This window comes from Danio rerio, chromosome 19, assembly GCF_052040795.2.
Source record: "Danio rerio strain M-AB ecotype USA chromosome 19, GRCz13ab, whole genome shotgun sequence".
In the NCBI taxonomy this organism is placed as follows: Eukaryota; Metazoa; Chordata; class Actinopteri; order Cypriniformes; family Danionidae; genus Danio; species Danio rerio.
Window position 1 is genome coordinate 36355617 of NC_141039.2, and position 26666 is coordinate 36382282.

General features: G+C 35.8%; 1 protein-coding gene across 1 annotated transcript in view; it reads left to right on the plus strand.

The window, feature by feature from the left end:
• The first annotated feature begins 5748 nt into the window (after window positions 1-5748).
• galnt12 (UDP-N-acetyl-alpha-D-galactosamine:polypeptide N-acetylgalactosaminyltransferase 12) overlaps window positions 5749-26666 on the plus strand; it is a 33663-nt gene continuing 12745 nt past the window's right edge. The window contains exons 1-7 of the mRNA XM_087295871.1: window positions 5749-6391; window positions 8036-8205; window positions 11176-11365; window positions 14845-15030; window positions 15448-15565; window positions 20113-20289; window positions 26056-26187. Of these exons, the coding sequence (XP_087151997.1) occupies window positions 6036-6391; window positions 8036-8205; window positions 11176-11365; window positions 14845-15030; window positions 15448-15565; window positions 20113-20289; window positions 26056-26187 (1329 nt within the window). The 5' untranslated portion in view covers window positions 5749-6035. The remainder of the gene's footprint in view (window positions 6392-8035; window positions 8206-11175; window positions 11366-14844; window positions 15031-15447; window positions 15566-20112; window positions 20290-26055; window positions 26188-26666) is intronic.

The following is a 26666-nucleotide window of genomic DNA, read 5'->3' on the forward strand; positions in this document are numbered from 1 at the left end:
GTAGGCAGATTTAAACTAAAATATGAACATCTGTATCTGAAATAGACTGCAACAGATGATTTTACTAAACCAACACACTACAACAAATAAAGGTTCAAATATTGGCTTAACTCTAACAATATATCCAAACTTTAAACAGTGAAAATAAAACATTAAAGATATTTAAAGATAAAAAATGTCTTTGGGAGTTTATATATTTGCAGTATTTGTAACCAGAAGCTTTGCAATGTAGTGAAAACTCATTTACTTTTACCATGAGCGTTGACTGTTCCAAGATGGCGGACATGTTGACGTGTCTGAAGCAATGGTATTTACATATCCAAGTGTCAACTCCCAGTTCAAACATTGGCTTTACTCTAACAATATATCCAAACTTTAAATAGTGAAAGTAAGCATTAAAGACATTTAAAGCTAAAAATGTCTTTGGGAGTTTATATATTTGCAGATTTTATGACCAGAATTTGTGCAATATTGTAAACAATTATAAATTTTTTATGTTATTATTTACTGTTCCAAGATGGCGGACAAGCTTACATGTCTGGAGCAATGGCATCTACATTTCCAAGTGTTGAACTCCCATTTCAAATATTGGCTTTACTCTAACAATATATCCAAACAGTGAAACAGTGAAAATGAAATGCTTAGGATATTTAAAAGTAAAAAATGTCTTTGGGAGGTTATATATTTGCAGTTTTTATAACCAGAAGCTTGGCAATGTTGTAAAAACTCATTAGCTGTGTCCCAAATCGCATACTTATGCACTATTCTACACCATTTTGTAGTATAAATAGTGTAAGTAGTGCGTTCACACTGAAAACTCTAAAAATAATAAGTGCACTTTAATTACCCGGATGATGCACTCATTCAGCCGCTAAGATTAAGTGTGGAATGTTGGACACTTCACGCACTCAACTACCGCAGGTTTGCTCAAGTAGCGGAAGGGGTGAAGCTTTATATTATGTTGGATAAAGCTGCGGTCACACTGTGCTTTTCCTCCCATAGACTTCCATTCATACGCGTGCAAATGTGTCAGACCGGAAACGCAGGGTCAAGCGTCAAGTTTCGCAGGGTGCTGCAGTTCAAGCTTGGTGACAACTGACATGCGAAATCGCATCACTTGACTGTGTGAGACCAATCGAGGATCAAAACATGAACTCTCTGGACAAGACATTTAAAATATGGAACAATCGCTTGCTTTTTAAATATCTAATAATCTTGTTTAATCCCCCCCTTTTTAGCAGCACCGTACGACGGAATTTTGCACACACAAACTCTAGTGTGACCACAGCTTTATTTATTTTGTATTGTAAAAGCAAAATTCTCCTATGAGAGTGATTATAGCGCCGCCTGTTGGTGAATGTGGTTATACTAATGGCAGGTATTATTTGATAGTTTGGTCATTCATTTCACTGATTTGGCAAGTCAAACGCCATCAGGGAAACGGTTTGAATTTCCACTTAGTAAAAAAACATTAGTGCTCCATTTGGGACGACACTACATACATTTACTATGCTGTTAAGTGTGTAAGTGCATAAGTACACAGTGCATGAATGCATAGTGTATAGTGTGCCATTTGAGACGCAGCTTTTACCTTTTACAGTGAATATTGACTGTTCCAAGATGGTGGACACGTTGACTTGTCTGGAGCAGTGGCATCTACATTTCCAAGTGTTGAATTTCCTTTTCAAATAATACAGGGCTCAACAATAAGGACTGCCCAATGGCCCGGGGCCAGCGTGAAAGACACTCGGGACAGTAGACAGAATTGTTACTGGCCCCTATCGGCCAGTAACGATGAGCACTTTTTTTTTGTAACCTGGTAACAACCAGTACAGCGAAAAGATGGCAACATGGCGGCAAAATTAAACAATGAGGCTATAAGAAAACGTCTGTTTCTAAAGTCTTAGAAGCAGACAATTACATGGGTACAAAATTAGGAAACTGAAAAAAAAAAAAAAAAAAAAAAACAGTTGTCAGTTTGGCAAGCCATTTTTTAAAAATTATTTAGAATTGCATTAAAATACCAGCACATTTTTTAAACTGCTCTTTCATTTGCATAAAATCTTGAATTTTGCTCATTATACATTTATTAACATATTTAAAATGTTTAAATTCTAGATTCACAGGCATCATTTTGCCACTATTTAAAATATGTGGCTAAGAAATAGCTATTAACTTTTTAGTTTTTTTTTTTGGTGGGGCCAGTGAAAATTTTGGCAGGGCAAGTAAAATTCTCAACCAATGGCCCGATCGGACCTGTATAAAAAATCCTTAGCGTTGAACCCTGTATTGGCTTTACTCCAACAATATATACAAACTTTAAATAGTGACAGTAAAGCATTAAAGACATTTAAAGGTAAAAAACTGTTAAAAGGTAAAATAAAAAATAATAAATAAATAAATAGATAAAAAAGTTAATATATTTGCAGTTTTTATGACCAGAAGCTTTGGAATGTTGTGAAAACATTAGCTTTTACTGTAAATTTTGACTGTTCCAAGATGTCGGACATTTTGACGTGTCTGAAGCAGTGGCATTTACTTATACGTCAAGTGTCAACTCCTAGTTCAAATATTGGCTTTACTCTAACAATACTGTATATCCAAACCTCACACAGTTAAAATGAAGTGTGCTGCTCTTAATTGTAAACAGACCATTTGTAAAATCGGAATCCTACATTATTTGTCCCTTTCACAGACTCCGAATGCGTATCTTGGCATAACGGCGTTTATAAAGCGGACGTCCACTAAATGGATTTGGATTAGTGCTCTGTCACAGTGTGACCTCTAAGACTCTCTGTGATTTGACCTGGATTTCTTTCTTTATGCCTCTTCCAGTTCTGCTGGCCTTATCTGGCAAACAAGCCTGCTAATCTGATCAGGCAAATCCTTCTCTACATCAATCTACAGCTCTGTGCAGTGCTCTGGCCTGTGAGACGTGTCACTGTATGGCTGAGACTCAAAACCAGGAAATGCTGGAGGGAAAAATAACTCAAATGCATTCACTGTATTTCCCCCAAACTATTTTGAGGAAAAGATAAACCTGTCGATACACTTTTCAGGTCATGCAGGTTATAAAAAGAAACTTAAATGTAAACGTTAAGATTAGGTTTTAACTTTTAAGTTAAAATGATAACACTTCTATTTTATTTTCCAGATATGCCAAAAAGGATACCTTGTGAATGAGTTTATTAAAAAAAGATTTAATGTTGACATGTGTAGCTGTTGTTCAAATCTTCCAGAAACACTTGATTACTTATTTATTTACTTCTAAATTCTGTTTTACATTTATAAGGGGCTTACATAAAAAGCCTGAAAAATCTAGAAGCTCTAAATTGAGCTCAGGTACTTTCTGTTTCCACTGATCATTCTTGAGATGTTTCAGCAGCTTAATTGTAGTTCATCTGTGGTAAATTCAGTTGATTGGACATGATTTGAAAAGGCATACACCTGTCTATATAAGGTCCCAGGGTTGACCGTCAAATGTCAAAGCACAAACCAAGCATGAAGACAAAGGAATTGTATGTAGAGCTCCAAGACAGGATTGTCTTGAGGCACAAGGCTGGGGAAGGTTACAAACAAATTTCTGCTGCTCTGAAAGTTCCAATGAGCACAGTGGCCTGCATCATCTGAAAGTGAAAGATGTTTGGAACCACCAGGACTCTTCTTCGGTGATCCATAACTTTATAATCACTCTGTCTAAGCTCCACCGTTCTTCTGTGGAGAGAAGAGAATCGTACAGAAGGACAACCATCTGTGCAGCAATCCACCAATCAGGCCTGTATGCTAGACTGGCCAGACGGAAGCCACTCCCTGCCCGGAATTTGCCAAAAGACATCTGAAGGACTCTCAGATCGTAAGAATCAAAATCCTCTGGTCTGATGAGACAATAACTGAGCTCTTTGGAGTGAATGCTAGGCAATGTGCAGAGACATCAGAATGAAAACGTGCTTCAGAGTGCTCTTGACCTCAGACTGGGGTTGACCTCATTTTGGAATAAGGGTGTAACAAAAAATGTGTAAAAAGTGAAGCGCTATGAATACTTTTCGGATGCACTGTATATGGCTTTCATTAAAGATGACTTTAGTCTTTCCTATTGATCCAGAAGATATTTTCTTTTACAAATGTGATTTACATTTATATATTTTTTTGATGTTGTGAACTTTATCTTACTAATGAGTAAATATCCTATTCATAGATGTAAATGGAAAAAACGCAGGGCCTCTTTTAGGTGTTTTCTTTCTGAGGTAGGCTCAAAGCTTCAAATACTTCAGAAACCAAAATAAAATAACCGAAGCTCTTTGTATTCATTTTCAAAATATTAATTAAAATGCTTTTTTTCTTCCATTGATGTGTCTTTTGAACTGCTCCTAGTTGCAGTTGTTATCTATTTTTATTTATTAGTTTAAAAGTATTTATTATTAGTTGGTATTATTATTAATATTATTAGTTTTTAAAGGGAACAATTTTAATTTAATTTAACGGTAAACATGCCTTGCAATGTTGATTGTTCCATGTTTTGTGGTGTACAATTTTTGCAACAACAAAAAAAAGAAATGCCAAAAATGGTGTAATTATAACAGTATGATTATAAAAACATAAAACATATATTAAAACATATTTTTTTTGTTTTCCAAAAAATCGAAATAATCAAAAATTACTCTTCTATTTTGTTTTTCAGTAATGGCTAAAATCGTATAATGGGCTCTATAGTTAAGTTTTAAAGCCAACGATAAACTTGCGCTGAAAGCTTACTGTGACTATTTTCAGTTTCACAAGGTTGTTTTTACAGCATCGATGCATCGATGTTGTAATGTAATTTACAATACATTCAGTTAAATAGACTTAAGCATTTATTTCGTTGTTAAAGCGTAAAACGAGATAAAAGAGGGTTGTAACCACTAGTGTCGTCGGTAGCAACAGGCTAGCGCAGAAATTCCATTGAAAATACTGTGGAAAAATAAACTGTCATGTTTTAAAGATGGCGGCGGGGAATGGAATTTAATGCAGTGCTTCTTGTCTGATCTGAGACCCACTTTATATCTTATATCTATCAGGCAGTGAAGATTGCTGATTTTTTTTTTAAGAAATCAGATCTTAAATGTAACAATTTTGAAACGGAAAGACAGTTGACCAGAGGCTTTTGAGCTGCCTGGCTGAAAATGAAAAGTCAGTGTGCATAGCCCATTATAAAACCAAAGTATATAAAACCATAGCACTTTTTTGCTCTCCAAAAATTGCAGAAAAAATATTGTATAATGATAACTGCATTACATTTATTTGAGCATACAACAGTATTTTAATTTGTAAGTTAGCTTCTAGAATAAATTAGAATGATTGGATTTGTATTACATTGGCTGCTCAAAAACAGTCAAAATTTCTGGAAACCTGTTTGTTTACAAAACATTAGTCTGAAAAGTTTTACACATAGCCAACAAGTGTATTTTGAGATCCTTAAAACACTTGCAAAGTTTCATTTTCTTACAAAAGCATGTTGTCTTCAATGCTGTCATCTTATTTTTAACACAATTGATTTAAATTGCCTTAACGGAGTGTTAATTAGCTCTGCATGTGCTAATTTGTTAGGCTACTTCGGCTTCAGATATGAGGCTTGTTCACTTTCACATGTGTTTCCCATGTAGTTTCCGTTCACATGCTGGAAGCAGAAATATTCAGCTCGACTTGCCTCTTTTCTGAACTCCTCCCCTGATTGCAACCTACTATTGTCGCCGACGGAGCAAAACTCAACTCACCGCTAAAAAGTGTCCGAATCGCCGCCAGTGGGTTGAACTCCTCCCCGTCTGCAACCGGCTCGACCAGCCGACTCGTTCATGTCGATCTATTGATTACACCTCAACAAATTTGGCTTCAGCCACAGAATAAACTTTCTCTCTGCCTGGATTGTTTCACTTCAGTCGACTTTAAAATGAAATCTGGCACTTTTAAAACAAGCTCCTCTCACCCGGGCGAACTTTTTCCGAACTCTTCATGAAACTGAACAGAAACGGTTTGAGGAAACCGAACGATACGGACACATTATGGCAATATGTGGCAGACGGAGTCGCTCCAAGTTTATCCTGTACATTGTCGGTGCTTTTGTAGTGGGCTATTTAGTATTTCACAGGAACACGCAGAGTGATGTGGGACTGGCGAAAATAAGAGAAGTGCCAGACGAGCACAAAAATGTGGACGAGCAGTTTCTGAAGAGACCTGTTTACGAGAAGCCTGCTTTAGATGTAAACGCGCTGGGAGAGATGGGCAGAGCTGTTAAACTGGACCTGAGTGGGGAAGAGAAGCGAGAGGAAGAGGAGAGCATCAAAAAACATCAAATAAACACTTATGTGAGCGATAGGATATCTTTACACCGCAGACTGGCTGAAAGATGGAACCCTCTGTAAGTGGTTGTCAAGTTGCTTTGACAGATATTTCAACCTCTGCTGGTCATTGACTGGTTGGTTGTTGGTGTAATGGTATTAGCCTACTGGATCTGGGCTTATTTGTATAGGACCAGGATGTAGAACAGGATACAGGGTAACTTTGTTTGGTTTAATCCATGACGAACCGTTGGGAAGTGTGGAAAATGTATGTTTTGTAAACAGTCCCCGTCCCCAGTGTCTTATGTGCGATTACTGATATAGGGAACGTCTATAAAGTTTTAAAGGTGTAGAAAAGCGTTCAGTCTTGTATGAGTGTGCAGTTTACATTTAGTTTTGTCATAAACCTTATACATAAAGTGTTTTTGATTTGTTATTACTCCCAAAATTGTTACTGAATTTGTAAAATAATGAAACATAACCTAATAATTATACAGTTAATCAATTATTATGATAGTAATATGGAGTTCCTAACTCCAAAACAAAGTTTGTTTCATAGAGGCTGGGTTTTTGTAGTTAACTAAAACTGAAATCCTAATTAGAATTTTATAAATATGTTCCAGTTTATTATAAAAGTATAATTTAATTTGCTTTTTATGTTGTTTTTGCATATTTAGTAAATTAAGCCCTTTATATTTAATGCTCATGATGATTAAAATGCATTGGTGCCACATACTTAATTATTTGTATTTGAATAAAACTATTATTTTGGCTGCATGATACATGAAAAAATGTGACATTGCGATATACATATTTTTTATATTTTATTTTTTATTTTATATTGTGATATGAATACGATGATTTGAATAGCTCCATTTGGAATGAAATCATTAACTTAGATTGCAATATTGGTGTAGAGGAGGTAATCAAACAAACTACAAGTGTAAATAGATAAGATAAAGCAAAGATAAAAGTAAATAAGTAGTCAGATATTCAGGTACAGTAATACGATACGATAATTTCATTATATTTTGCCCACGATTATGATAGATCACAATATCAGTGTAATATCACTAGAAAACCTTCCACAAAATATAATATTTGTTAATGGAGGAAAAATGCATCAAAAATTATAAGATGTATTTTATTAACAGCACATATATAGTTTTTTGAATTGCAACGTTGATATGTGTTCAATCCAACATTACAAGAAGCGCCATCTCATGTACTGTCACCTACTGTAAGTGGTAAATTGTAGTAGTACAAGGCTGATGAATTAGTTCAGATCTTTTGTACCTTTAAATAAATATCGATACTTGGCAACATCGATAATATATAGCGGGTAGAATTATCACAATAAATCAGCATATCTATATTTTGTCCCATACCCATTATTAAATAGTCAAATGTAATGTCAAATGTAAAATAACACTACAGTTTTCATTGCTGATCAACTATAATCCCAACTCCACATTGCAGATGCAGCGATGTGACTATTGCGAATGCACACGTTTCGATATCGATGCTAAAACGATATATTGCGCAGCTCTAATTATTATCTACTTTTAATGATTTAAAAAAAAACTTGTTTATAATCTAATATTATATTGTATTATTTTGTTATGTGCACTTGTCTGTAGGCCTGTCACAATTATTTATGAATTGTTGGCTTATGGTTATTCAATGAGTAAACATGAATGAAATAACACGATCTGTCCCTTCAGTTGTAGAAATCTGAAATATGACTACCTGAGCCTGCCTACTACATCAGTAGTGATCGCATTCTACAATGAAGCCTGGTCCACACTATTGAGGACCGTGCACAGTGTTCTGGAGACCTCACCTGACCTGCTGCTGAATGAAGTCATTCTGGTGGATGACTACAGTGACCGAGGTATCAACAATTGCTTATCTTAGGGTAATATATGTATTATTATGCACAATTCTGCTTTGGGAAATCAATGAACAGCTCAGACCAACATCTTAGCAACCACATAGGAAGTAGTTAATCAACTGACTTAACTATTGTTATAACACTGCAACCATAAAGATTGGATGTGCAAACAACACTTTAATTTTCTTCTGAATATGACGTGTGTGTAATAATCTCTGACAAAACATGGAAGTTATGGAAATTATTTTACCTGGAGAAAATTGTGTCATATTACACTTGTAAATCAGATGGAAAACTCAATCAAGCTTATAATAAATTGAAAAGAATAATAAAATAGGATTTTATTCTTCATAAACAAATAAAGTGCAATACAATTATACTTTTCCCCAGTCCTGTCCGAAAAATACATACAAAAATAAAATCATATCATATTTACAGCAAGACTCATAATGAGTAAATAAATTGAATCCATCCTTTATCTAAACACACCTACTTAATTGTCATTTTCCTTCGGCTTAGTCTCTATGTCAGAGGTCACCACAGTGGAATGAACCACCAACTCTTCCAGCATATGTTTTTTACGCAGCGGATGCCCTTCCTGCCACAACCCAGTATTCGGAAGCTACTTAATTTTATATATCATTCATCACACCTACTTATTTTATTTCTGGTTTGAGTAACTTCCTGTCAAAAGAACAGTGTAATCTATTCAAATGATATGACAACGCTATAATTAACCATGTCAGAAGCGAAAACAGAGAATGACGGGTATTATTTCCTTTGTGCTTTATTTTTATCCCTTATGAAATTAATAATATGTTTGGTATTTATAATATGGCATTAGTATCACATAAATAACTTTGGCCAGAGCTCTTTTAAGCTTCATTGTGATTTTGATCCTGCAGATTATCTTCTCTTTGTGTTTCGTACAGTAAGGTAATATTGAACGTATCTGTAATATTGCTGCAGAAAGCCTCCTTTTGAGTTTTTTTTTTTTATCATGGTGTGCTAAAAGTAAATTTTAAGTCCAACGAGATTCCTTTCCAGTAAATTAACTGTGTGGACACAACTGGCACCCCAATGTGCCTAGTTTTAATAACCACTTCACTGATTGTTTAATGTTAATCAAAGTTGATTTTGAAGTTTAAATCGAAGTTGGTAATTTTTGCAAAGTGTCATTGAGGCTGGAAGGGCATCAGCTGCGTAAAACATGCTTGAATAGTTGGTGGTACATTCTGCTTTGGCGACCTCTGATTAATAAAGAGACTAAGCTGAAAAGAAAATGAATGAATCAATGAAAGCACAATTGTTAATTTAATTTGATGCAGACACAAAAATAAGAGATCTTATCTTTGACTAGTCACGGGACGATAGCCAGCTTCAAATATTACCGCGGTTTGAAAAAGTCAAAATTTTAAAACCGGCAAAGTTTTCTGTTATATCATTTCTACAGTATATGCAAGTTTTGTTTTTTTAGCTTTTTTCTTACTTAGGGCAACAGGAAAGGACCCTCCACATTAAAAGCTACTGTTCCAAAATTTGTAAATATTTCTTAAAATAAAATATATTGTGTTCAATGGGGGAAACATGTTGTGTTTACCCAGACATTTAAAAAAGGAGCAATCACAATACTGTAAAAATCATTATATTTTTATTAGGAATGCTCCGATCGATTGGCCAAAGATCGGTATCGGCTGATAATCACATTTCATGACTCGATCGATACCAGCCAATCTGGCCGATCTCATGAACTGATCACAAGTGGTTGTTTACGAGCAGAGAACATATAAGAACTGAAATCTTTTTACATATCAGAACTGAAAGTGTTTTCAACAATATTGCAAGTTCATGAAAACCTGGCTGAAAATATAGGGAAATAAAACTTGAAGATTCAATAATATAACTTATCATAATCTACTTATTGCAATAAACAGTAGTTTATGGATCAAGTTCTTTTTAGTAATGAATGAATGGATTTATAGGTGTGCATCTTAACTTGTTATGCATCAAATATGTGCTCTAAACTTCGTTGAGATGTGTTGAATTTTTCTTCCATCATTTGCAATGTTTCTAAATTGCTTTTGTTAGTGACTTTTCTTATCTGTTTTTTCTGTAAAACTTCTTCTGACCATTACATGTGGACACTAAATGGTTATAAGAGAAATTTTTAGGAATTATACAGTATGCAACATCTTTAATTTATTATCTTAGGTAAGGCAAGATCTCCACTTAAGAATCAAACTTAGAGGAAAAATGTGCTTCATGGATCATAAAGCTTGAAGCATCAGAATCAGTACTTGCTATTGGCTGATCACCATGACAAGGAATTGGTAAATGGCTGCAATTGGTACATATCGGCTGCAAAAATCCTGATCGGAGCATCACAAATTTTTATTCAAGGTTATTGTACCATTAGAATTTTATACCAGCCCATGCCTAACTTTGACCATAGTATCTTTAAAAAAACACAAGTAATAAAGAAATAAAGTAAGTAGTAAAGTAATAATAATAATAATAATAATAATAATAATAATAATAATAATAACAATTACAAAAATAATATAAATGAAGGCTAACCCAATTTATAGAGTTGCCTAGTCTAACATTAAGTCCTGTATTTCCTGTTTAAATTTAACAAAGAACAGAAAAAATACCACTGGATGCTATAGGAACAGTATATTAATGTTTAACTGCTATTAGTTTTGTTCAGTTTAATCAAATCTCACGTTGTTACATTTGGCTTAAACACACTTGCTTCATCGATGGAAAAACTATTATTTATAGATTCAAGGTTTGATTGTTATCAATGAAATAATACCACAGCAATAACATCATCTCAGCTCCACCCTGTGGTGAAACAGCAGGTTTTCCTTCATGCAAAAAGCTAGTTAGCATATTTCTGTTCCAAGTTCTGGCTTCATCTTTGCCTGCAGCCTTTTACTGATTACATCTCATTAATCTGATCCCCAGAACACTTAAAGGAGCCTCTAGAGAATTACATCGCCGATCTGAAAAAGGTTCGTCTAATCCGAGCAAGGAAGAGAGAAGGTCTGGTGCGAGCGCGGCTTTTGGGGGCTTCCATCGCCACCGGGGAAGTGCTGACCTTCCTAGATTGCCACTGCGAGTGCCATGAAGGCTGGCTGGAGCCTTTACTCCAGAGGTGAGACTTTCTATAGTAGACATAGGCAGATATTCGGCAATTCAATATATTGTGATAATGAACATGCACACTGTTGATATGGGCAATCCAAAATACAGTGATTGATTATTTATTAGATAAGGCTTTTAGAGTGGCCTTGTAGGAATATTTAGATTGTAATTGGCAGTGGTTGATTTTTAATAGACTATTTATTTTCAAACATCTCTGTTTTTTACAGGTTAATCTGACCTATTACGCTGACAATTCTGTCTCTATTTATAGAACTTTTATTGGTTAAATTTGTACAGGAGGTCCCATTGGTTAACATCAGTTAATTTAACTAAAGTCAATGTAATGACATCTACAAATGTCTACTGCGTCACAGTGGCTCAGAGGTTAGCACTGTCGCCTCACAGCAAGAAGGTTTCTGGTTTGACTTCTGGCTGGGCCAGTTGGCATTTCTGTGTGGAGTTTGCATGTTCTTCCTGTGTTGGCGTGGGTTTTCTCCGGGTGCTCTGTTTTCCCCCACAGTCAAAAGACATGTGCTATAAGTGAATTAGGTAAACAAAACTGGCCGTAGTGTATGAGTGTGTGTCTGAATGTGAGAGTACTGGTTTGTTGCTGGAAGGGCATCCGCTGCATAAAACATATGCTGGATAAGTTGGCGGTTCATTTCAAGGGACTAAGTCGAAGGAAAAATTAATAAATGAAAGTGATGTTACTTTCTCAGTAATGTCTTATAACAAAATCCATAATTGATTTATTCAATGGAGTTAGTAGCTTGTTTTTTAAGTTAATAATTTAATTTAAGTTTTTTAAGTTATTATAATAGTTGTAATTCTTTAACATAACTGTAATATGGCCATTTCTAGCTGTTGATTTTAATTCGTTTGCTGTTTACTAATGTAAAGTACTTTATCATCTTATTCCAGTTTAATTTGCTTAAAACATTTGCCTACTCTGAACATGTATATACAATAAAGGAATACACTATATATAGTATCTTTTGGTTATCATACCTGTTAAAGTAAATTTTTTTGCAGCTTAGGTCAATATTGTGATAATAATAATAATCAGTTGAAACCAGAAGTTTACATACACTCTAAAAAAAGGAACATAACCATTTAAAAAAATAAATAAATAAATGTCTGATGGTAAATCATACTAAACGTTTACTATTTTAGGTCTGTTAAGATTACCTAAATCATTTACATTTACTAAATGCCAGAATAGTGAGAGAATTTTTTTTGAGGATTTTTAATATTCATTTCTAGACAGTCAAAAGTTTACATACATTTTCTTGGTGTGTTTTTTTTTAGCTTTGCTTTTAAACTGTATAACTTTGTTCAGATGTTTTGGGTATCCTTCCACAAGCTTCTCACAATAGCTTGAAGGAATTTTGGCCCATTCCTCCTGACAGAATAGGTGTAACTGAGTCAGATTTGTTGGCTGTCTTGCTCGCACAAGCTTTTTTAACTCTGCCCACAAATCTTCTATAGGATTGAATTCAGGGCTTTGTGATGGCCACTCCAAAACATTCACTCTGTTGTCCTTAAAGCACATTTTTACTAATTTGGCTGTATGCTTAGGGCCATGGTCTGTTTGGAAGACTCATTTGTGGCCAAGTTTTAATTTTCTGGCTGAAGTCTGGGATGCTGCTACATAATGTTCTTTCTTCATCATGGCATCTATGCTGTGAAGTGGACCAGTCCCTCCTGTAGCAAAACAGCCCCACAACTGCGCCCCCATACTTCACAGTTAGGATGGTGTTCCTAAGCTTGTAAGCTTTCCCCTTTGTCCTCCAAATGTAACACTGGTCATTATGGCCAAACAGTTCAATCTTAGTTCCATCAGACCACAGGACATGTCTCCAAAAATGTTTCTTTTTCCCAATATAATTTAGCAAATTGTAATCTGGCTTTTTTGTTGATTCTGGCTTGTTGATTTCCCCATGTTGTCAGAAAAGGAAGGAGTGTGTTTGAGGGTTTCCTTTAATACTATTCTACAGTTGTGCCTCCAATTAACTTAAATGTTGTCAATTAGCCAATCAGAAACTTCCAAAACATTGACACCATCATCTGAGTTTTCTCAGAGGCTTAATAATCTTATTGTATGTAATCTTGACTTTCAAGAAAAGTTATAACAATTAAAAAAAATATAGGTCTCTCATTATTCTGCTATTAAGCATAACAGATTAAATTTGACAATACTAACTCACCTAAAAAAGAATAGGTTTAGTCACATTAACATCTGACTTTTTTAAATGGTTATGTGCCTTTTTATACAGTGTATATAAACTTCTGGTTTCAACTGTATATAGTGATGGTAATGATAAAAGCCCTTTCTTGCAAACAAGGTACTGCTAAAGAAAATTGATACCAGCAGAAGCCTAATCGACAAGCATGCATGATGTAAGGAATAATTGACAATGAGCCATTGCATTTTTATCTAGGAAACAAAGGAAAAAGGGTGTGCATTATTTTCTAAGAATTCAATGAACTCCTATTACTCTTAGCACACCTAAAGTTCAAGGTTTTTGTCCTCAAGCAGCTCCATGGTGCAGTACTAGTTTCTTACACATCTCATCCAAAGCCTTTTGATTTGGTTTTTGACAGTTGTAGGCTGTGAAATAAATAATTTGCCAGATTAATATGGAATTGTAATTCGATCATGACCTGTCTAGAACTTCTTTAGCTATATGTTTATCTGTAAAATAATGGATCTGAAATGATTAGTTCACCTAAGTATTACAATTGTTATCAAATCCTCCCTTTCATATTGATCCAAACCCTTGAGAGCTTCATACAATTTATCAATATTTAATATCAAATCCAAAAGCTCCCCCATACCTCATAGACAGCTGCGGTCTCACCTCCTTAAAAATATGAAAAAAAACCATGATCAAAACACACCACATGACTTCAGAATATTACCAAGCTACGAGAATACTTTTGTTTGCACATACGTGTACACAACAAAAATAACACTTTATTTCAACAGTTTTTTTCTCTTGAGTTTCAGTATAGGGCACGCATTAATAACAAAGCAGCAATTAATAACATAATTTTTATTTTTGGGTGAACTAATCACCAGACCTTTATTAGCCAATCAAAATTAAGCATTTAGTACACTAATAAAATGCTGGTTCCACAATCAATTTGTGTTGCGAAAACATGAAGGAATTAAGTTAACTTGTTATTTTTACTAATTTAAGTGGATTGAACATAAAACGTTTAAGTTTCCCTCAAGAATTCAGTTGTTTCTGCTCATTTAACTAAGTAGTTTGAACAAACAGCAAAATCTTTTTTTTTGGAGTATAGCCCCATATTATAATGTTGTTTAAATGTGCTCTATATGGATTAATATTATAACCAAATGCTGTGCTTACCTGGTATTTTAATTTGCATAACAAAATTTGCATGCTTTATTAGGTCAGAGCTCAACATTTTGTTTCATGAGTGTTTGTGTAATCCACTTTTCCCTCTTTCTAAATCCTGTAGAATAAAGGAGGAGCCTTCAGCTGTGGTGTGTCCAGTCATTGACGTCATTGACTGGAACACCTTCCAGTACCTGGGCAACCCAGGAGAACCTCAGATCGGAGGATTTGACTGGCGATTGGTGTTCACGTGGCACTCTATCCCAGAACATGAGCAGAAACGCAGAAGTGCCGCCACTGATGTTGTCAGGTCTGTGCTTTATAGTGGCTTCTGGTGGATTTTTATTCTTTCTACAATTCTTAATATCTAAATACAAAAACCAAAGGACATAGATAAATTCTGTAGAACATAGAAAAGGCATGCTTAGCACTTACCCCGGGCACAATTCGGTTAGCCTAGTGTGAGTGCACCTTAAAAGAAGCACTTCCAATCTTCAGAGATCAGCAGTGTATAGAACCCATGACAAGACTAACTAATTTAGCAGTTTTTCATGCATGAATACACATACAAAATAAATAGTGTGTCTCCTACAGGTGGTTTACCAATCCCACTCACTTGTGTAAACCGTGGACTATTTATTAGAAAAGTGTCTGCTGCATATAGTGAGGAAAAGAGAATGCCTTTAAATAGATCTCCTAAAACATTTGTCTCCTTTTTTTGATCCAGGTCTCCAACAATGGCTGGGGGTTTGTTTGCCGTCAACAAGAAGTACTTCCTTTACCTGGGCACATATGACACAGGAATGGAAGTCTGGGGTGGAGAGAACCTGGAGTTTTCATTTAGAGTAAGTTTGTTTTGTTACTTCAACTGTACGATTTTCCCTATCATTTTACTCCAAGTTTTGGTTTTCTGAGGATTGAAAGCCGTTGGGCAGATGGTCACCAGCCTTGTCTGAAATCTGTTTGATGAGTCACACAGGGTTAGGAGGACGGTCAGCGCCTTTATTAAGTGTCTGCCAGCTAGCCTGATGACTAAAGCGACCTTCGATGTTTATGCAGCATTTACTTACTCATAATTCCTCTGATTACTCAGCTCATCCCCTCAAGGACCCCAACTCTGTTACACAGCCTGCAATGGTTCACTTGTGTTTTGGGTGCATTGAGCGCCAGGAGGTGCGTTTTAACCAGATTTCAACAGAGAACGTCACAAACACCAGACAGCAGCTCTGGCGATGCAACATGACAGCATGTTTGTTCCTTGAATCAGTAGCTCAGTTCCAAAAACCACTGATTTGACTGCACAGGCAACATTTTACGAACCTTAAAAGTATTAGGATAAAAGATAAAATCGAGAGAGCTGCATAATGAGATTGCATTCTAGTTACTAACTCTAGCACTTACCCTATAATAATGAAATGTCCTTATTGCTGCACTGCCTCTTCTGCTATGACATTTTTAACGGGTCATCTCATCCAATGAGAGGAGTGTTCACACCTCCTCTGCTGACCATGATATAGACATTTTTAAGGTTGCCTATAAAGAAAGTCTGGGTATACCCAAGCATAGTCGAATAATAAAAGATCAGTATGCGTAAATGGCATACAGTAGCTACGTTTCCATTAACCTATTTTTATGCCCTTTTTATATGTGCATAAAGAAATAGCTGATGGAAACGCCAAGATGTGCATCAATTTTGAAAATGCGCATAAAAACTTATGTGCATAACTAAGTAGGATAAACTTTTGATTCGATAACAAAAGATGCGCATAAACTATGATAGAAACATTTTACTGTACAAAATTCAGTATGCGCATTAAAAAAAGGTCATGTGATTTTTTTTATAAGTGATCATGTGATGATAAATGTGTGTGAATGGACAAACAAAACAAGCGGAGCACACTGTAAACCATCTGAAATGTTGTTTTGGTCATTATAAAACACAGTAACTGTTACTGGTGACTCGAACAAGCATGGTTGGTTCAAGCAGCAGCTCCTGCTCTAGCGATGAAGAAATGATTAGTGTTCACAAGAGCAATAAGCAGCTCCACATTCATATCGCCTCTGGGCATCTTCTTCAATGTGCGCTCGCAAAGGTGCCGATCTGATTAGTGGAGAAGGTTTTGACGCCGCGCGTCAAAACAAAAAAACGAGCATGAGGTGTTTTTTTTTAAAATGACGCTTTTGAGTCGGGCGTTTAGCGCACAACCACATTGACGCCCTTTATTTAGTTACGAGGCGTTAAAGTTTGCCGGAAAACGCGAGCAAAAAACGTCTCGGTGTACACGGGCCTTTAGTGTTATTATATTATTAATGACCTTCAGAATCAAGAGCGTCTGTCCTCCGCATCTCATGCCTTCAAACGTCACCGCGCCTTCACTGCGTGTCAGGATTGCCTTCTGAGGCGCAAGTCATTTATTAAATAAAGAAAAGATTCATGCAGCTTCGCCTACAGCAGCAAATTCCGTTTTTACTGTTGATTTTTGGTGCCAGTTAATCAGGAAATGTTGATTTTGCTTGCCTAGAATTTTTGGATGGAAACGTTGCTTTATTCACGTTTTTTTATGAGATATTCCTGTTTTGTGCATAAAGTTAATTCGCATTTCTGGATGGAAACATAGCTAGTGAGCCTCAGACACCATTGTTTCCTTGTTTTTAATTAAAATCCATAAGTGTAAAACCTCACTGGACAAAAGGCCAATCAGAACACAAAACAGACTGTTGCGTGGGCTTTTTGACAAATTAAGCATTATTATATTAACTTTGTTCAGCATACATCATGCTGTGTGTGCGAGTGTCTGTTACAGCTGCACATCAGAGCGGAATTTATTAATAATCATGACCAATCCAAATATGCTCAGTATGGACCTTCTGATTCTAGGGGTATTTTATGGAGTAATAAATGAGCATATAAAACCATTTCAAAATAATTTTTTTAACTTAACCAATAGGGCTGTGCGATTTGAAACGTATATAAAATATATATGTATTATATAATTTTCCCCACCCAGAGCAAATGTGTGACTGCCGTCTGTGTGTGACAGTCTTACTAGCCAATTGAGTGAGCACACTTTCATTCTGCCCAATCAGGATTGCGCAACCGATTTATGCCGAAAGCTCACAATAAAACAAACAAACAAACAAACAGGAAAGTGCGGAGAAATGGGATGATGCTGTCTGCTGCTACAGAAGCATTAATAGGTGAATTCATATCAAAGAAAGACAGCATGTCAGTAATATGGGAATATTTTGTTTTCATAGTCACAGACATCAAACAAAAACAGGTCATTTGTTAGAGCTGTCGCAAAATTTTTGCCACAGCACAAGGAAGTACAACAACCAGCACCTAAAAAGCACCACAGGTGGCTAAATGGTGAGCGTCTTGATAGAAAAGTCAACTAAAAGTATAACCAGTGACACTCAATCTAGTAGCTAGCAACAGCAAAGTACAATTTCAGAGTTTTTGCAGCTGTTACACCATAAAAAACATCACAAAGGCAAAATAATTTCTAAATATTTATAAACAAATTTGAATAAAAATTGGAGTTAATTATCTTTTCAGTTCCCTTTTTTAACTAACAACACTCACTGCATTTTAGCAGTAAGAAGCTACTATACAGAATATTGAGCTAAAGCTTGACTGCAAAATTAAATCCAAATCGCAATAGCTGTTAAAAACATTTGCAATTAGATATTTTCCCCAAATCGCACAGCCCTATTACCTAATCCATATACTATGACTTACTATATATGTCAGAGAACAATTTAGCTTATTGAAACAATGCAGTATGTGGCACCCTGAAGTTGTGTGTGACAGTTGTTTAAAATGATCCAATGGTGGCTGCTGGTGATTATTTCATCTAACAGGTTTGGCATCTTTTGTTGCAAATCCAGTCATGCAGGTAATCACAATTCTTTCTGGACTATCAGTATCTTTAGTGTTTACACATCTCGTTTTTGTATCAATATGGTTTATTTTGAATCTCAAGTGAGGCGATGCATAAAAAGAAAAAAAAGGCATTTAGTAACAAAAGTGGTGCCAAGTCATGTAGTGGACAAAGCCTTTTTTGTCAGAAAATCTAAAATGTTTTAATTTATGAAATCATTTGAACAAGTCAAATAATATATATTTACACAATGACCAAATTCAAAAAAATTTTGGTTTCGCTTTCAAAATAGTGGTTTATGATGTTTAATAGTTTTACCCATTGAAATATAATAAGTTTTAGTTTTTTCTCTTGTCGTTGATGTAGGCATGTTAGGATAATATGTCTATAAGATAGTTTTAGAGCTATATTGTTATTTTGTATCATTTGTTTAGTTTTACAGATGGATCTTAATACAGAAAGATTTAATTGAATTAATAGCAACTAGCTCTCTGCATCTCTCACATGGTCACCTTGAAGTTAAGCAGGGCTGAGCCTGGTCAGTACCTGGATGGGAGACCACATGGGAAAGCTAGATTGCTGTCAGAAGTGATGTTAGTGAAGCCAGCAGGGGGCTCAACCTGCAATCTGTGTGGGTCCTAATGTCCCAGTATAGTGAAGGGGACTCTATACTGCTCAGTAAGCACTGTCTTTCGGATGAGACATCAAACTGAGGTCCAGACTATCTGTGGTCGTTAAAAATCCCAGGATGTCTTTCAGAAAAGAACAGGGGTTTAACGTGGATGCTGCACACTGGTGGTGGATGAGGAGATTCCCTTCAATGTGTAAAGTGCTTTGAGTGTCCAGAAAAGTGCTGTATAAATGTAAGGAATTAGTGTTAATATTATTATTATTATTATTAAAAATGGAAAATGTTTAATCATGGATATAAATCTAATATTAATAGTTAGTTAAAAGTTAAAATCATACCTTGACTATTTTTTCCCAAATAATAGTTTATTAATAATTAGCTTTGTCTTCTGTATAATGTCAATAAAAAGCCAAATTATTTATATCTTATTGTCTTTATAATATCATAGAAATATTTTATAGTATGAATGTGACTGTACAATAACATATACACACATATACTTTTTATAGGTCAATACACCTGGCATTAAATTGTGTTTTTGTGACTTTATCACAAATGGATGATGCTAAATATAGGTGTAAAAACATTTTGAGCTTGTCCACATTTGACCATTTTCAGAAATAGCTGAAAACATTTGATTGGTTTGCTTTCTTTTACCTGATTATTTTAAAGTCATTAGATAAATAAATGATTAAAAAATAACTAAATAGCATTTTTTTTAGGGAAATGTTTATCATAAGAAATATCAATACTCAAAAACAATATTGCATGTCACCTATTTTGTCCAGCATCATGCAGCTTTGTTTATTTTGGATAAAATGTTGGCTGCAGATCACAAACGCTTCATCTATTTCCTGTCTTGGTGTCTTTTATTCAGATCTGGCAGTGTGGAGGAAGCCTGGAAATCCATCCTTGCTCTCACGTGGGTCACGTCTTTCCAAAGAAAGCTCCATACTCAAGAAACAAGGCCTTGGCCAACAGTGTGCGAGCAGCAGAAGTCTGGATGGATGATTTCAAAGAGGTGTATTACCACCGCAGCCCTCATGCACGTCTGGTACGCCTACTTGTGTTGTCTGTTGCAAAACTCTGCTTTTGTCTGTTTATTATAATACCATTTATCTTTGCGATGTTTGAGATTAATGTAAATCAAGCAGTCTGTGGACGATACTCTTTATGATCTGACTGTGTGAACATGCTTTAACAAATCAACCCTATAAAAGGTTCGTCTTTTTTTTCTGATTGTAATGATTCCATTTTCAGGAGTTATTAAAATAAGATTATGTGTAGGCAAAATTCTAATTCTAAAATGCCAATGCTACCCCTTAGCCCTTCCTCTTAACCCTACCCCTTGTTTTGCGCATTCACGTGAAGGGGTAGGGGTGTCCTAATTCTCTTTAGCTTCAAGGCGTAGCGCTAAGGGGAAGGGCTAGATACCCCTTGAAACAGATTTTTTTTAGTACAGCACTTGAAACCAAGGGGTAAGAAAATTTCCCAGAATAGGTTTGTGTTTTACCGTCATGATTTAAAAAAAACAATGCTAAAATAAATACTGCTAAATTTCGCTATCTATAATCTCTAATAATGACTCCTATATAGTAACGTTAGTCCCACAACAAACTGTCACTCGATGACACTAGAATACCCTGTCAGAAAATTTTAGCGGCTGTTAATGAACTTTTTACAGTGTCTGCTATAATGTTAAAGTTATTTTCCTGTGTTTACATAGATGCCCTCAGGGGTTTCCTCAAAGCATTCGTCAATCTCATATTAAGCAAGAATCAAACTGCGTCATATTAAGCACTGCAGGTGTTGTAGTGCTGTCCCATTTCTTAGGGGTAAAATTTGAAGCCCTTCTCCTTCACACTCTGTTTCAAGGGCCAAGGGGAAGGGGTACAAATATAGACTTGGGATTGGGCCTTAGATAATGCTAAATAGGACATTGCAGAATATAACATCTATTTTTTTATATCACATAAGGATCCACTGCTTTGTTTCTTATTCTAGAGTCCAGTATCTTGATTATAACATTTGTAATGGTCCTGTTCTGGTTCTCATGCAATATTATCTAACTCGGCAGATTTATTAATTTACTCTTAAAATCTCTCACCAATCAATCAGTTTTAGGATGAATCAGCATTTGTAGGATTTTGTCTTTCAGCAAAGTATTTAAATGAGTTATTAAACATGATTTACTATAGTTTGTGCTAGGCAGTTTACAAGTACTAAACTGTATTCAATACGTATATGTATTTAATAACTTATTTCTTTTATCTTTGCCATGATGACAGTACATATTTTTTTGCGAGGCACTAGTATTTAGATAAAAATGCAGTATAAAGGCCTAACTTTGGTAATTAGGGTAGCTACAGTAGGTAAAGTACTGTAGGTCAAATAGTCAAGTCATTGGACAATAGTAGTTTGTTTTGTAGCCAGTCGAAAAAAAATACATTGTTAACAGAGCTAATAATACTGACCTTAGAAGTCTAGCATTCAAGACTAATAAAACAAGAAAAATTCCATTCATGTTTATTTCTATAGTGCTTTTACAGTGTAGATTGTGTCAAAGCGGGCTAACATTAAAGTTTTAGTAAATTTAAAAGTTTTCAGAGTTCAGTTCAGTACAGTGTGGTTTAATTTTCACTGCTGAAAGTCAAAATACTAAATAGCAAATCCATCGATGTGCAGCTAAATGAGTCCCAAACCAAGAAGCCAGTGGCGACAGTGGCAAGGAACAAAACTTTACCAATTGACTAAAGTAAAGCAAAAAAAAAAACCTCAAAAGAAACCAGGCTCAGTGGGCTTATTTCTCCTCTGGCCAAACTTTCTTTGTGGAACTCCAGTTTAACATGATTCTATCAAAACTAAAACAAATACATTTCAAATAACAAAAGAATTTCTACAGAAGAAAAATATAAAAGGAAACACTGCAAAAACACTCGCTGTGTCTCATTTCAGAGGCTGCATCCTCCGAAGGATGCATTTTAAGTGCACTGCGTCATCGCAGGTTTAAATGTATGAATTAGGTTTTATTTTACTTGGATATCTAAACACATGTTAAAAAAACAAAAAGAGTATGACATGTTAAAGAGTGATTTTATAGACAGTTTACATGTTTATGTGTACATGTATGGATCAAAGGAAATCTATTTTCAGCTTCTGTATACCTTGTTTTGCCTTCAGATCGCCTAAGATAGGTTTTAAATTCACTTTGAAAAAAGTCTTTACAAATTTTATAACCGCCTATTAACAGCAGCTGTTGCGGGTAGCCTGGTGACGAGATCCATCCTCTGCAGGCTAGATCGTCTCATTTCAAAACGCTCGGTTCAGCTTGTGTGGACTTTGAAGGACTCACCTTTGAAGTCTGCATACTTTGGAGGATGCAGCCTCTGAAATGAGACACAGCTACTGTCCTTGGTAACAACTGTGTATGTGTTATTATTTAAAGTTGAGATAAGGGTAATAAAAAAAAAATCTTTATTTATAAAAAAGCAGTAGTGCTAGGTGGCGTATATCTTTCTGTATGGAGTAGAAATTAGACTAGCGAGTACTAATAATAGAGAATCCAGTGTTGACAAAATGAAGGCAGATTGAACAAGGGTTGTTTTTCCCTAATTATATTAATCAGCCATTACTTATGTGGCAGCCAATATATTGTTCATTCATATATTAAATCTCAAGAAAAATGATGTGCTTGTTTAAATTTAATCCTGTTCTGTTTTTAAATTGGTTACTCCCAAACTAGGTAGCCCAGGAAGCTGGCATGGCATTAAAACGCCAACTAACCAACCAATCAGCATTTTTTGCACATATCCACACCCACCTTCACACAATCTGTTGATATGCCCTGAATGAGTGACATTTAGCGGGTGGGCTGAAACACCTCAGGTGACATTCTGTGTGCTCGGTGTGAAATTACTCCAGAGAAGTGGCAGCTCTCGACGTCCCTGTTTGTCATTCACAATCCCCACCGAGCCCTGTAGTTAAAGAGAGAGGTGCTCTCTGTGACAGATCAGGTAACCCTTTTCTCTCTGAACCTCAGAGATGCTGCCAGATTGGCACCACCAACTAGAAATCCATCTGATGTGATGCCAGCAGATAAGGCGCTCTCTCTCTCTTCGGGTATAAACCACAGGCAAACGCTAGCCTTGCCAGTGCGGATCAGGTTTGACAACCTTCATACTCCGCTTCCACGCAAATTCGTAAAAGGATCGGTCTCTCTTTCACCCTCTGAGTCTTACGGCATGCTTTATTCATGACTTAAATCTCTGTCGATTGCACAACCGAGTCCTAAAGATCAACAAAATTAGGCTGTGTGATGGATTTCGGTGATCAGAAAGCTTAATTTGACAGCCGCTTGATTGACCGCGTTGCTGGACGGCGTGTATCCGCCTCAGGACTGAAGTCTGATCACAGACAGATCATCAATGGGTGTGATGTTGTGCCACCCGGCTGGTGCTCACAGCGGGGCCGTGTGTTATTGATGATTCGCTATCAGGTTGGATAATTAGAAGCAGAGTTTCTGTCATTTGTCTGCTGAACTTCTTCGACAGAGCTCTAACTCCAGCAGATGTTTCTCATGAAGCTTCATATCTCTGGCTCCGCTATTCAGACCATCGTTCATCAGTCATTCTTGCCTGACAAGCGGTTATGAGGCCACAAACAAACACTGGAACTTGGCCTTTATCAGTCTTGTTTGCTGAGGTGGGGCGGTGACATTATTTTGTGGAAGAGCACAAAAAGAAACCGCAGTAGGGGAATTGCGTCAGATGGCTTAAAAACAAGATGACGCAGTTTGATGAGAGGTTTAGTTTTATGTGATGCTTTTGGGAAAACGGTTGATGTTGAATGAAGAGAGTGCTGTAAACAGTTTTCTCAAATTGTATTTAGTAAAGCAAGCTCATACTTGATGGATTGCTTTGGAGCTGTACACACTGGAGACAAATATTTGTACAGTCAAATATTTTATGTAGATTTTTTCTTTACAAAGCTTAGTCCAAACTGTCTTTGTTTGACAAAGAACACAATAACCAATGGCATACAGGGTTCCCATGGGTCATGGAGTTTCTGGAATAGCGTGGCATTTTAAAAGGTCTATTCCAGACGTTTTTTTTTTTTTGTGTAAGTCATGAAATATCAGAGAATTTGTTTGTTATTTGAAATGTTACTTCCCATTTATCAAAATGTTTACTTTTCTATACAGTGTTTTGTTTTTTTAAATCACAGTCTTTTATGTGTTTTGTCTACTGTTATGGATAGGCTATTTCTTCATGGATATTTTAATCCTTTCCCACTTATCAACTAGCAAACAGCGCCATTCATTCATTCATTCATTTTCTTTTCGGCTTTGTCCCTTTATTAATCAGAGGTCGCCACAGCAGAATGAACCGCCAACTTATCCAGCTTATGTTTTACGCAGCTGATGCCCTTCCAGGTGCAACCCATCACTGGGAAACATCCATAAACACTCATTCACACACTACAGACAATTAAGCTTAACCAATTCACCTATACAACATGTTTTTGGATATGTGGGGGAAACCGGAGCACGATATGATTTTGTTAAAAGAGATCATGTGATGATAAATGTGTGTGAATGGATAAACCAGCAGGCTGACCACGTTGTAAAACATCTGAAATGTTGTTTTGGTCAATCTAAAACACCTTAACCATTTCAGTATTAGTGTTATTATATTGTTATTTAACTCCGGAACTTTTAAGAGCGTCCATGCTCCACATCTCACGCCTTCAAACTCCACCACGTGTTCATTACGTGTTGCCATTTGTCTTTTGAGGTGCAGTAATTTATCAAATAAGGAACTGATTCATACAGCTTTTCCTACCACAGCAAATCTAGTTTTTATTTTTGATACTTGGCACCAGTAAATCAGGAAGTTATGATTTTGTTCTCTTTGAGTTGTTGGATCACATCTTTTATGTGATATCTTTTATGTTATATCTTTGGATGGAAACAAAGCTAGTCAGAGAAAGAAAGTGTTTACCTCTTAACTGTAAAACATGCTACATCATATTTGACTCATCAATGAATGAAATTATCAAAGTAAACTAAACTGTTCAAATCTCTTCAACAATAATATTAGAAAAAACATGCAACACTTTCAAATTGACACAAAGAACGTAGCCTTGTTCTGGCTGAATGTGCATTGCAATAATTTTGCATATGCATATAATACTGGTCACACACTTGTTGATTGCCAAGTTATGACAATTTGAGGTAGTAGACACCAGGTGTGCTCTTTCTGTATGCTAATATAATGTTATTTGATATACAACAACGCATATGTTTGCAGAAGGAATTTGATCAATGTCATGGCTGGTCAAAATGTGCATAAGATTAGCAACAAATAAAAAAATATGCAAGCTCCTTTTGCATTAAATTTATCAATCCCAAAATCAATCAGCTCAACACAACAACTGCCTTTTTTTCCCCTTAAGTAATGCATTTTCAGCTTTTAGTCACTAAAAGTCAGGTAATTTGACATATAAAGACTTAAAATGAACCCTGGGCATATGAGTTTTCCTGTCTCACTCGTTAAGATGTCAGGTATTCATTTTGATTAAAAACGCAAAAATATCACACGATTAAAATAGTAGCAGTTGAAAAACCTTTTGTCCTACAGGTAAAACCTCATCCTCTGTTAAAGGTTTGCTTAAAAAATGCAATGTTTGCATATATGATAAGGTATAAAAACATTATATCTTGACCAATGCTAATGAAGTAACCATACAGTTTTAAAAAACAAACAAACTGCATGCACAAAAATTTCTCCAGTAAAACCAATCATTTAATGCTTGTCTGCAGGAAGCGTATGGGGATGTGACGGATAGACGGAAACTCAGAATGCGTCTTCGCTGCAAAGATTTTAGATGGTTCTTGGATAACATCTACCCTGATATTCAAGTCCCCGAAGACAAGCCTGGAATGTTTGGCATGGTAAGAAGAGACAACTTATATTTACATGCACAGCCACAGATATGTAACAGCACAGATTCAGAAGCAGAAATATTATAATGTAGAGAACTTAGCGCTTGTGTCCACCAAAGAATTCCCAAGCTGAGTGTTTTTTTTCTTTCTTTTTGTTGTTTTAAAAGTACAACTCTGGGTCCATTTAATTAAAATACCAGCAGCGTAGCGAGGATCTGAGCATGTGGTGCGTGCTTTTACTCGTTTCTTAAAAGCCCTGACAGTAGGAGAAGCACTCACAGCTAATCGTTTCTGGAACAAGGTTGGTGTTTTCAGCACTTCGGGTGGACACGAGCCCTCAGCTGATAAGTTTGTTTCAAAGTTTACACCCAAAGCACTTTCTTTGTAGTCAACTTAGCCACACTGGAGCTGAAGGTACATTGAAAACGAAGGTCAATTTAAGACTTTAGAAATATATAGAAGACAGCTGCTGATTAATTTATTATACA